The following is a 12,927-nucleotide window of genomic DNA, read 5'->3' on the forward strand; positions in this document are numbered from 1 at the left end:
TCAGTAGTTACCCAGTATCCTTAGGAAAGCATGGGTTGACTGTGCGACATTGTCTGGCTATTGTAGAGACCTCTATATCATCATCTGGAAATTCCAGCATTTTACTGTTTGGGTCATTCTCACTAAAGGGTCGTTGTGCCAAGACGATGTCTTCAAAATCTGGTGGTTAAGGGGGATCTGCAAAGAAATGCAAAATTACATATTAATTTAGCTTCAGTACGGACTACTTGTTTTCTGCTCTTTGGCAGGGGCAAAAGCAAGTGATATTTTGGACAATTGAGGTATTTATCACAAATATCTCATGAAACCATGGAATTACTTAATAGGCCATTTCCAAGTTGCTGTGAACCTCATTATCAAAGCGAGGCTACATGCAAAGCTTTTGCATCTTGTTCGCATATGAATGAAAACAAATTTTCATACTAAAAACTTGCACTTAACCTCCCTTTCATAAATATAAGCTTCAACACTACACGGAAATGGCCTATTATACGCATGAAATTTTATGTAATGATCACTTGTGTTTGAACATTTTGTAATATTGGTTCAAGGTAGAGTTTGGCAAAGGCAATTAAACAGAAAATCATTCAAGATAGCAGCAAGTTTGAGAAAACCAAGTTCAAGTTAGAAAATAAGTAAAAAAAACAAGGGCAAGTTTGATTGCAAGATGTCTCGTCCAGTTTAATAGAGCATTGACCACTGTGGTAATGTTTTTCTCTGCATAATGCCCACATTAAAATGTATACAAAGGAATTAAAACTTCAAAATGCAAGAAGCTGAAAAAAAAAACATCAGTCATGCAATGGGAAAAATTAAGCATTTAATTTACTAAAGAAAATCTTGAAGAAGATTTTAAAGCATAAAATTTTTCGGAACAAACTACCTTTTTTTCTTTGTAGGATTGAAAATATCTACAAGTAAAGCAGAATACAAAACCTGAAATTTTAAAATACAGATGGTGGTGGGCCACTTCCTGCACTATCGATTTTCTCAGTTAATTATGGCTTCATTAAGGACCTCACTGACGTTTTACATGCAATTACACGGAATTATTGTATCTCCTTCCTTCCCACGGCCTTGGAGCCTTATCCTGCTCCAATCGATCTCAGTTCATTCATAAACCAGACAATCGATGCATCGTTGTTACGTACAAATGTACCTCAAAATGCGTCATCCACTATCGGAATTCTACCGACAGTTGTGTGAATGTGTATGTTACAACATCACACAGCAAAAAGACTTCTATGGCTGCCACTACAAAAGATCTGAATATCCAATGCCTATATTATGCCAGGAGAAACATACCGTTCCCGTGGCAAAATGAAGGAACAAGCTTGATGAAAACGGTAATTTAGGTACCGTACGCACTAAGTTGACAAAATTTGTTTGGGTCTGCCAAAAATCTCGACAAATTTTGTCTTCTTTGGTAATTGTGTACGTACTTGAAAACACCAAAACATTTGATAACCACAAAGTCAATCATGTTGAAATCGAACACTTTGTGGTTATCAAATGTTTTGGTGTCTTCAAGTACGTACGCGATTACCAAAGAAGACAAAATTTGTCGAGATTTTTGGCAGAGCCAAACAAATTTTGTCAACCTAGTGCATACAGTACCTAAATTACCGTCTTCCTCAAGCTTGTTCCTTCATTTTGCCACGGGGACAGTATGTTTTTCCTGGCCATTTCGTTTTGATCAGCAGCGGTACTTGTACTCGGGCAGTTTGAATAAAGTACCGATCCACAAACTTGAAGGTGCAACTGGAACAAAGATCTGGGAGCCATATAGTAGTTGTATGGAGTCGCATTCAACATCTCTAGGTAAGAATAATGGTCCTTATCTTCGCCGTTCTCCATCTTCACAGTTCAGTTGCCGCACAAAAATAACAAAATATTTTGGCGGGCTTCTGCCTGAATAGACTGTTTGAAAGCAAGATCAAATTTACTTCACATTTTCGTTGAGATTAACGCCCGCAAATTGTAAAACCTGACAGTTTTCACCCTTGACAAAAATTTGTCCAGCTCCAAGGCAGGGCGACGGCGCCTTTGAAGTTTGGTACGACTTGACAAAATTTTAGTGGAAAAGAAAACACCGTGCGCACTTGTAGAATGAAAATGATGACAAATATTTTTGCAAAATAAAGAAAAATTCGCCTAGTGCGTCCGGGCCCACTTTGAGGCTTGTCTGAGTGCCAAAACTCGCCGGTCCATTGCGCCGATGTCTTAATGCTTAAGCAACGACGACGGCAACGGCAACGAAAACGTCACCTGAAAATATATCTTTATTGCAATTGTACTACTTCGCGATTATTTCAACTCGCTCAACTTTTACAAAAATGGCAAACTATCCAGGAACCAAATTGGAAGGAGCGGCGTACAAGTTAAGAAAGAAAATAAAAAATTCACCGTCGTGCGTTCACGTTCCCCACAAAACCTTAAATGTGGTCATTTCACGTTGTTGTTTTGCAGAGGACGGCCAAGAAATGTACCAAAATGTTAAACGCACGTGCAGAGCGATTGTTTTTGCTCATTAAACCTATTGTTTTGCGGCGTTGTCATTGCCGTCGCCGTCGCCGTCGTCGTTGCTTAAGCTCCCTTTAGACAACAGAAGTAGTCGGAAGACTTCAACAGAAGTACCAACGAGTCCTACATATGTTTTAGCTCGAATTTAAGTATTAGGTGACTTACTGGTTGAGTTTTTGGGCAAATGCCCTTGCTGAGCCCGAACTTTCACTACCTGAGCTTTGGGCGGCCATTTTTTACTATCAACACACCCTGGGCTTACTCGTTTCACCCTACTCTCGTTTCACATGGCATGCAGCCACCAGGACGCTGTTCATGTAAGAGAACATCAGGTTTATACTTCATGTAGCCTTCGCGCTGATACGTTTATCAACTGCACATATTTAACTAGAAATACGTGACTCGCAAAACCTCGCGAAGCTGGGGCTGGGTGGAAAGCCCTCTTTCGTGTTGTAGCATCAGATGAGGAGATTAAAAGGTTTCTGAACATAGCAACTATTTTGATGAGCATGGTCTTTTCGTAGTTCCACAGGCTAGTTTGCGGTTAAAAATCTATTTCTGACGCGATGAAATGTACAACGGGCGTGCAGCGCTGTCGTGTTCGATGAATTTATTTCCCACGGAAAATTATTTGACCGCGGCCACAAAACGTGTAATTTCTTCAATGCAATCTTTCACAAAAAAAGATTTCTAAAAGAAAGGGAAAAGATTGTAGAGAGATAGTTCTGTATCCAGTGAATATTGATGAACATTGCAGTTGAAATTTGATCATGCACGCATATTTTTTCCGATGTATCCAAATTTTTTTCAGACGACGCCAGACAGTCTGACGTCATTCAAGTGCGGACACCTTCAAAAAAACATATATATATATACTAGTAGTAATCAAAGATTAAAGAGTGCGTTCGACAGCCCTAAGTTGTACGATTGTACGGCCTGCTGCGTGACCTTTTTTAGGTAGCTCTTTCGTCCTTTTATATCTGTACGTAATGTGTAACTACCAAGGTGAAATATTTGCAATAAACGTAGCTGAGTTTAAAATTTCAGCGGCTACGTTGTTGAACTTTAAAAAAAAAAAATGGAAAGTATTTTCGGTCCGCCTGTTGCGTGACACCGTCGAACTTTAAAATAATGCACATCATTTTCGGTATAACGCTTATAATCTTTGAGAAAAACGAAACTTACAGGCCAGCATACTATTTTGGTCTTCTACTCAAAAGATATTTTACCAAAATGCCGCGAAACTTAATACGCGACTATAAAGCCGTAAAAATGTCGAACTGAAGCGAGCTAATTTGCATACAATTTTGAAAGACATCTCAGGGCCAAGGTTTATATTCAAAGAGCGGATAACTCTATCCAGTGGATAAAATGTTCTCCAACCAATAGATTTTATCCGCTGGATAGCGAATTATCCGCTGGATAAAATAATCCGCTCTTTAAACAACCGGGGCCTGATGTCAGTTTCTGATGTGTGTATATTTCAGATATTTTTGTATTTTGATTTTATAGTAACGTAATACGTGACTCGCAAAACCTCGCGAACCTGGGCTGGGTGAAAAGCCCTCTTTACCCGTATTGTAGCATCAAATGAGGAGATTAAAAGGTTTCTGAACATAGCAACGATTTTGATGAGCATGGTCTTTTCATAGTTCCACAGGGGTCTCTGTAAAATGCAGACCGGATGGCGGCGGATGGCGGATGGCGGATGGCGGACGGCGGATGATAAAATGCGGATGACAAAATGCGGATAATAAAATGCGGATGGAAAAATGCGGATGACAAAAAAAATTAAAATAATAAATAAATAAATAAATAAATAAATAAATAAATAAATAAATAAACAATTTCTTACGCCGAATTTCTTTTAGAAAATTATGCAAAAATTACGTGAAAATTAAGTACTGATTCATGCCGAAAGACTTACGCTATGGCTTGACCGTTTGTTGTATGTTATGAAGTTGCACTTGGAAATAGCCGGAACAAATTTTTCTAACCGCTTTGCTTGACTTGAGGCGAGGGTACATCTGAAAGCTGTTTTTACGCCGCTTAAAATCGATTTAACGGAAATATCTCGCTCGCGTTTCAAGCAATACAAGAACCTTTAGCTCATAACACAAATCAATGTTTGATTAGTTAAGATTTGATGTAGTTTAAAATTGAACTAACCGGCAAATCAAGTAAGTTATTTTGCTTACGATATACTGTCTACGTGCGGGTCTAGGGGTAAGCTAAGCCTTCAGTGGCCGTGTAAAACAATGATAATAAGATTTACCTCGACAGAAGCCGGAAGACATTGGTCAAAGCTACAACTAAAATGCTACTATCGCAATTTTGTAACATGCATTACAGTCAACCCAGGTCACGCGTGAAAAGTATTTCCAAGAATGAAATGAACATTCGAATTTCTCTTTGTAATGTCCGACGTGTGAATGGAATGTTGCACATCTCTCTGGAAATCGTTCCGAAAAAGACGCATTAACTGAAAAAAAGATTCAAAATACTTGGGAAACAATTGTTATTCTTGAAATATTCAATTAAAATGACATGTAAATTTCAAAACTCCGTTCAAATTTCAAAAATATCGTTCACGCGTGACCTGGGTTGACTGGCCCCGTTTATATGGAGAAAAGTTGTCCCGGGTAGAAGGGTCACCCGCCTACCCGAGCTACCCTGGGCGAGCCAACTTTTCCTACATTTCCTTACAAAACTTGGCGAACCGTTTACATGAGAAACAAAAAGTTGGCTCGGCTAGAAGGGTGACCCGCCTAGCCGGGTCACCCTTTTGCGATGGTAGGGTCACCCTCCTAGCCGGGCCAACTTTTCTCCATATAAACACTTTGGCTCGCCTAGCCGGGTCAACTCCGTCAAGGCGAGACAATCAGAGCATGCGTGAGCTCTGTTGTCATTGGGAATGTGCGAGTTCAATGCCACCGACTTCAACGCCGACAAAGTCAAATTATATGAAAAGGTATATAAATCATTTGGCGTTTAGTGTTATCAAGTTATGCCACAACAAACACTTGTATCTCAGTTTTGTGTGATTAAGGACTTAACGACAGGCGAAATTCAACGCGAAAAGAACTTGAAATGTCACGCGGCTAGATTCAGTCAACCACGACTCGTTTAGCCTTCGCAAACCGATTTTGCCCGGGAAGTTTTAACTTCAGAACTGTTTAACTTGGTTTCAAAAACCATAGGAACCAGAATTTCTTGGGTATAAAAAGCCAACTTTGTAAACTTACGAAAAACAACCGATCTGATTTGCAGACTTCGAGGCGGTTTTTTTTTTACGCATGTTTTCATGATCCGGCTCTAGACGGTCAGCTCTTGGCTCGGGCAAAAGGGTCAACTTTTTTCTCATATAAACGCTCGCTAAAGTTGACTCGGCTGGGAGGGTGACCCTCTTGCCCGGGACAACTTTTCTCCATATAAACGGGGCCTAAAACCCAAAAGCTATAAATAATCCCTACCATCGTGGGCTGGACCAGCATTTTCACCATACATGTACAGTGAACACAAAAAAGGTTAACAAAAATTGCCTGACTTTAAAAAAAGGTTGAAGATCGATTGAGTTTAATCAATTCATTAACTTAACTCACCTCTTCCAAACAAAAGTTGGCTGGCCCAAATCCGCATCGCCTTCCGGCAACTCAGACATCGGTTAACCCAGGTGCGCGGTTCATTCACTCGAGCTATTACTTACGCAATTAAACAAGCCTTTCTACGTACAGGTGCCGTGCACGTACAAACGCTCGGTGCAAAATTGACAACTATTTAGGGTAGGGTGGTGTGTCGATCAAGTACTGTAGTGGTAGTAGTGTAGTTTTCTTTGTTAAATGTTAGTTACTAATAAAGATGGGGGAAAAAAGAACTGTAGTGGTGATGTTAAGTTGAAAAGTATGGATCCCGATCAAAAAGTACTTCTTCTTCGATGAAAGTGCTTTCTTTTTCTCGGATCCGACGATACATAACGAAAAAATGTGGGAAATTTGTGATTAATTAATTAATCAATCACTTTATTTATTATTTCAATTTTTTTGTCATCTGCATTTTATTATCCGCATTTTATCATCCGCCGTCCGCCATCCGCCATCCGCCATCCGCCGCCATCCGGTCTGCGTTTTACAGAGACCCGTTCCACAGGCTAGTTTACGGTTGAAATCTATTTCTGACACGACGAAATGTAAAACAGGCGGCGTGCAGCGCTGTCGTGTTCGATGAATTTATTTCCCACGGAAAATTATTTTACCGCGGCCACAAAACGTGTAATTTCTTCAATGCAATCTTTCACAAAAAAGATTTCTGGAAGAAAGGGAAAAGATTCTGTAGAGATATTTCCATCCAGTGAATATTGATGAACATTGCAGTTGAAATGTGATCCCGTACACTGAATGTGAAACTTTCCCGATGTATGCAAATTTAGTCAAAAGCGCGAAAACGAGGGGGCGACTCTTATACGAAAACGAGACTAAAAAGATGGCTCCAGCACGAAAACGAGGTCAGATGTCGTCATAAGTTCGCACCAGTTTCCCGGCCTACACATGCCCCTGCAAAACTCAAGCGGGGGCGCCATTTGGGTGTCCTTACAGCAATCTCGAAAAATTCTGCATAGCCGTACACAGGCACACCATCTCGAAAGACACAGGACGCAAAAACGAAATTAGGCTTGCGTTCTCCTTCGTCGAACGCAATAAATATATTTTTCGCTCGAATTCGCGCGGCTTAGCTCCGCTCGGGCCGGCTCGGCCCGACAAATTTATTAACCTCGCTACGCTCGGGCCTTCGGCCCTCGCTTCGCGAGGAATAATAACTAGAAATACGTGACTCGCAAAACCTCGCAAAGCTGGGGCTGGGTGGAAAGCCCTCTTTACTCGTATTGTAGCATCGAATGAGGAGATTAAAAGGTTTCTGAACATAGTAACTATTTTGATGAGCATGGTCTTTTCGTAGTTCCACAGGCTAGTTTGCGGTTTGCGGTTAAAAATCTATTTCTGACGCGATGAAATGTACAACGGGCGTGCAACGCTGTCGTGTTCGATGAATTTATTTCCCACGGAAAATTATTTTACCGCGGCCACAAAACGTGTAATTTCTTCAATGCAATCTTTCACAAAAAAGATTTCTGGAAGAAAGGGAAAAGATTCTGGAGAGATTGTTCTGTATCCAGGGAATATTGATGAAATTTTATCCGGCACGCAAACTTTCCCGATGTATGCAAATTTTGCTCCAGACGACGCCAGACAACCTGACGTCATTCATACTTTGTTTTTCACCGTTGCTAGGCAATATTGCGGGCACCTTCACGGAAATATATAAACATACATACATATATATAAATATATGTTCGGCTCTAATTTTCACGGCTTAGCTCCCGAGCGCGGCCTTCGGCGGGCCTTCGGCCCGACAAATTTATTAACCTCGCTACGCTCAGGCCTTCGGCCCTCGCTTCGCGAGGAACAAGAAGCTGTTTCAGCTTATACTCGGACCATGGTGCGTAAGCCTACAATCTTTTAGCAGTGATAACCTCCAGCATCGCTAATTCCCCCAAATAGATAGATACGGAGATATAGTGAGGCAATAAGTAACCACCAGATAGAATTGCATTTCTTGCAGTCAGAATGAAATACAGAGGAAAACGACATTTGTCATCCGAAAGCTTTCTATAATCCCCGGGCTTTAATCCTTACGTTTTCACCTTTCGTTTAGAGACAGAAACCATTTGCACGGTCCTGATTATGTTTGTGACGCCGGGTCAATGACGGATCCGATCGTAATTACCGGTATGATCTAGAGTAACGTTACGCATCACGCGTACGTTATCCTTGAACGTTTTTCAATGTTTCGCTGTTTATATTTTTAAATGAAATTCAGGGGTAAGCATTTGTTATTTTCCTTTCATTTGAAGACAGAAACCGTTTTTACATTAATTGTTTTTCTATAGTGAAAGTGAGACATCTTTATCTATCTTGGCCCGCGGGGTCATAGACTGATTTAGTTGCCAAATTTTCGGTTAAACAAAATTAACCTTGAGGAACTAAAAAATGCTAAGTAAATAAAAAAACGATAAAAACCTTTCGAATTTTTAAAGTGCTAGTAATGAAAAGATGAAATATGAATGGTTGAAAAACTTGGAAAGTTAAAAGATGCACAAACGACACTATAAAAATAGACATACAAACAGATTAAGTTTCTTCGCGTCTGTTCATCGCATAAAGTTTAATAGTCTTCGCCTTGGAAATAGAAAATGCCTCTCTAGGTAAGCGAATGCCGTTTCTGTTAAAGTTGATAAATTCTACAGGAATAAGTCTCATTTTCAGTCATTCATTTGTGTCTTGCATCTGCCATCCTGTATGTGACACGTCATGTGGTGAACTTCAGACTCGGCGCATGAGGGCGGGGATGCGCAATCTACGAGCCAGCGAGGCATGCGAGGCATGCGAGGCAGACGTGTGAGGCACTCAGGTTAGCCTAAAAAACACTCCGACATATTTTATACACTCCTCACGGCCCAAGTACAAAGAACGCGACCGAGAATTAAAAGAATTTGATAACGCGACCGAAAACTTAACTCGTGCCATCCGAGTACAAAAAAACGAGACCGAGAACAATAACTCGTGGCCCGAAGTCTTATCTCTCGGCCCATCGCGACCCCCAAAATAAAAAAAGAATTTGATAATGCTACCGAAACCTTAACTTGTGCCGCCTTACGGCCCGAGTAATAATAATAATAATAATAATTCATTTCTAGCGCATTACATTAAAATCTCAATGCTCTGACTAAATACAACACTTAAGGGGGGATTCTACCTAATCGTCACTTTTCCGCCACTTGGCTTTAATTGAAATATTTCGTTCACGTTTCAAACAATCCAAAAACTCTACACTCATCCCGTGAATCTGTATTGTGGGTTTTTTTGTGAATTTTTGGGTGATTTTTTTGGTATATTTGGGAGGAGATAATTTTTCTTCAGGGATTGGTAAAATTAAGAGAAATAAGAAATATTGAAGAATTTTTAGTAATAATTAATAGACGGATACCAAGTTAGTCCACTGGCAACCTGGGTGCTCTTGAGTGGGTATCAACTGTCTGTTAGTGTTCCAAAAATCATTTTCTTTCTTCTATCCCTGCTTAAAACTTCTTCAAATTTCATTCAAATTTAGGTAGAATCCCCCCTTAAAGGAACACAACATCAAAAGAAGCAAATTTGATAAAAATAGATTAAATAAATTAATGACATACATAAAATGACAAAATGCTAAAGTTTATTATTAAATAAAAACGTTTTGAGCCTAACTTTAAAAGTCTCAACTGATGGGCGCTCCGGACATCGCGGAAAAGGAGACTGTTCCATAATGCTGGTGCACAAGATAAAAAGCGCGACCCCAATAATTCTTAGTCCTGGACATTGGTATGTGCAGTCGCAGGTGGTCATTAGCGTCAGAACGAAGACGCCTTAACGGTTGATGAAGATTAATAAGTTCCGCCAAGGAACTGGGTGTTAAACCATTTAAAACTTTACAGGTAATAAGAAAAATCTTAAAAATAGAACGCTTGCGCGGAGAATTGGCGTGATGTGATCCACTCTCCTTGTTTTTGTAACCACTCGAGCGCCCGAGTTCTGACCACGTTGGAGTTTCGAAATTTATTTGTCCGGGAGACCATACAAGAGACTGTTACGGTAGTCCAGTTTAGACGACAAAGGCGTGAATCAATTTTTCTGTGCTAGGTTGGTCTAGATACTGACGAATATTTCCAATACGCTTTAGAGCAAATGAAGCAGACAACTAACATGAGTAGACATCGTCACGCACTGGTCAAGAGTGACCCAGAGCTGGGTTCCCATTGCAGCTCCCTGGCACAAGTGCCTTTCAGTGCGAACTGAGCAACATTCACTTTCGTTCTGATCAAGGTCTGAATCAAAGAGTAGGGCTTAATTCAAACATGCTATTTATATGCTATATATAATTATCAACTTCATTTTTCGTGCATTGTTGCCCGCCAGACATTCCAGTTTTTAACTGGATTCATGTTTTATGTTTGACTTGGTTTGAACAAAAATTCTCAACTGGCTGATAATTCGGCAGCGTTGAGCAAGCTCGTAAAATAGCGTCCGTCTTATATCAGGGACACCCAGTGATTAGTTTCGTAAACATATATTTTTTTCTTTTCGGGAACACATTACCTCAGAAATTCGGACTAAATCATGAAGAAAAACTAGCGTTTTCTTTAGCAAAAGGTCACCCGAAACTTTTGCAACGCAGAAAGACTAACCCTTTAAGGCCGAAGGTATATATAAGGAGAGGGATTTCACGAGTTGAGGTACAGAAAAGGTTAGGAAGCTATTATTTATGTATTTAAAAGGCCCTTTCAAGATGTCTCGAACAGCGGACCCACCGACCAGAAATGCAGTTTTTCTACGGAAGTTCTGTGAAAGGGTTACCTTTTCTGTCAATAATGGAATATAAAATGAAGGGTTTGGACCTTCGGAGTCTCTCCGTATAAAACTGTGTTAAGTCTCCCTGGGTTTTCAGTTTTACTTTACATTTCATGTTGCATAATAGTATAACTTTTTCAATGTCTAAGGGTGCGTTCCTTTGGGATGATCCAGATCAGGATCAATGATCCAAGATCACTCGGATCTTGGTGCATCAAAGGAACCGACGAATCCTTGCCCAGAGTGGATTCGTCGGTTCCTTTGATGTATCATGATCTGAGTGATCTTGGATCATTGATCCTAAACTGACAGAGCAATATTATATCATGTAATGTTCCCGGGGAGTTTGCGAAGCAAGTTAGACGCAGACCAGCAATCAGACACCTAACGTTTGGTGGGTGCAAACTGTTTATTATTTCAGATGCCGTTGGTGCCTTATAGAAGCTCTTGTGTACTGCAACTTATTTCCTAATATTTTAATCTTATCACTCTCTCCTCCGCAGAGGCTACTTCATATCAAAAAAGGAGCGAAAAGTAGGGAATGGGAAGAAAAAACGGAAATAGAGAAAAAGAAAACCCAGGGGACGTTCCCATCGTCCCTCGCGCTCCTTATTACTTCACTTTCCCTGACTCCCTCCTTATTTGCCGTATTTGTCTCCACTTACGCGTGAAGATTTAGAGGCCTATGCGGAGGAGAGAGATGTTATCATGCAGTACATTGAATGCTCTTAAAGTTTATCCCGCCAATTATGTAACTGAATGCTTTTTTTTTATTAAACCTCAAGTCCTGGTTGATAACTTCTGGACTGAACTTGAATGCTCGTCATGGATGGGCTAAAAATGTTTTCTGGCATGATTAGTACACCAAGTGTTCTTGCATAACCGCTCAGTTACAAGGGTATATTATCAGTAATTGGCCTCGGAGCCTTGTAACTAGGGAGCTTCAGATTAGCATGCAACGACGACGAAAACGTCAAAAACGACAATAGGCTTAATAACCAGAACAACCGATCTCTGCACGTGGATTACACTCTTTGGTGCATTTCTTTGCCGTCTCTGTATGACTAGGAGATTTTTTGATGGGACGTAAACGTACGACGAGGAATTTTTCTTTTTCTTTCTAAAATTGGGTGCTGTCTCCAAGAATTCAACTCCAGGAAATATCACCGACATTTCACCTATAAGGCGAGTTGAAATAATCGTAATCGCTACAAGAGTTGCCAGAATGAAAATGAAGTATCAAACGTCTCCAATCAGTATTTTATTGAGGTTACTCCGCCGGGGGGGGGGGGGGGGGGTACTAAAAAAACTTTTAATACGGGGAGGCTCCGCCCGGACACCACACCGCACCACACCACTAACGACATGCAATTAATCCCCATAGCAAAAGTCTACTGTAACCGAGACTCAATCCGTAAGGCCAGGGAAGCCTTATTAATCTCAAAAGGCAGAACACTTTTTGCACATGGCCTCAATATTCATGAAGACATGTACTAGCTTTTTTTTTTTCCTTTTATTTTTTTATTTTTTGTTATTATTATTTCATTTGCTTCATATTTTATACTGTCAACCAATTTAGTTTAACGTAGTTCCGCTATTGCGCAAATATTTGTCAGCTATATAAGCGTATGTCCCAATGTAAATTTTCATTGTACCTGAAGAAGGCTGGTTTGGCCAGCAGAAATATAGTAACCTTTAAACCGTAATTCTACGTTGTATCGGTCTCTGCTTCTTGTATCATTTGTATTTCTTAAGCCGATCAGATCAACAATTGATCCAACGTATACCAGCAGGATTATTATTTTTTTTTTTTTTTTCCTTTTAGATGGAACTGAAACTTCACTCTCCCAATGCCTAGACACCTTGGAGCTCTTTGGAGAGTGCTCAGGTCTGAAGGTGAATGCAGAAAAAACTAAGGCGGTATGGCTGGGTAGTAAGAGATTCTCGAAGGTCATATTACTTCCGG

General features: G+C 40.3%; 1 protein-coding gene across 3 annotated transcripts in view; it reads right to left on the reverse strand.

Moving 5' to 3' along the window:
* Positions 1-2,821, reverse strand: part of LOC146471089 (uncharacterized) — a 34,393-nt gene extending 31,572 nt beyond the window's left edge. For all 3 annotated transcript variants that reach the window (XM_085121117.1, XM_085121119.1, XM_085121120.1), the window contains exons 1-2: positions 2,689-2,821; positions 12-177 (exon numbers count right to left, since the gene is read on the reverse strand). In XM_085121117.1, coding sequence (XP_084977243.1) covers positions 12-100 — 89 coding nt within the window. In that variant the 5' untranslated portion in view covers positions 101-177; positions 2,689-2,821. The remainder of the gene's footprint in view (positions 1-11; positions 178-2,688) is intronic.
* Between the last annotated feature and the right edge of the window lie 10,106 nt (positions 2,822-12,927).

Source organism: Pavona decussata, unplaced genomic scaffold, assembly GCF_977016875.1.
Source record: "Pavona decussata unplaced genomic scaffold, jaPavDecu1.1 SCAFFOLD_106, whole genome shotgun sequence".
Lineage (NCBI taxonomy): Eukaryota > Metazoa > Cnidaria > Anthozoa > Scleractinia > Agariciidae > Pavona > Pavona decussata.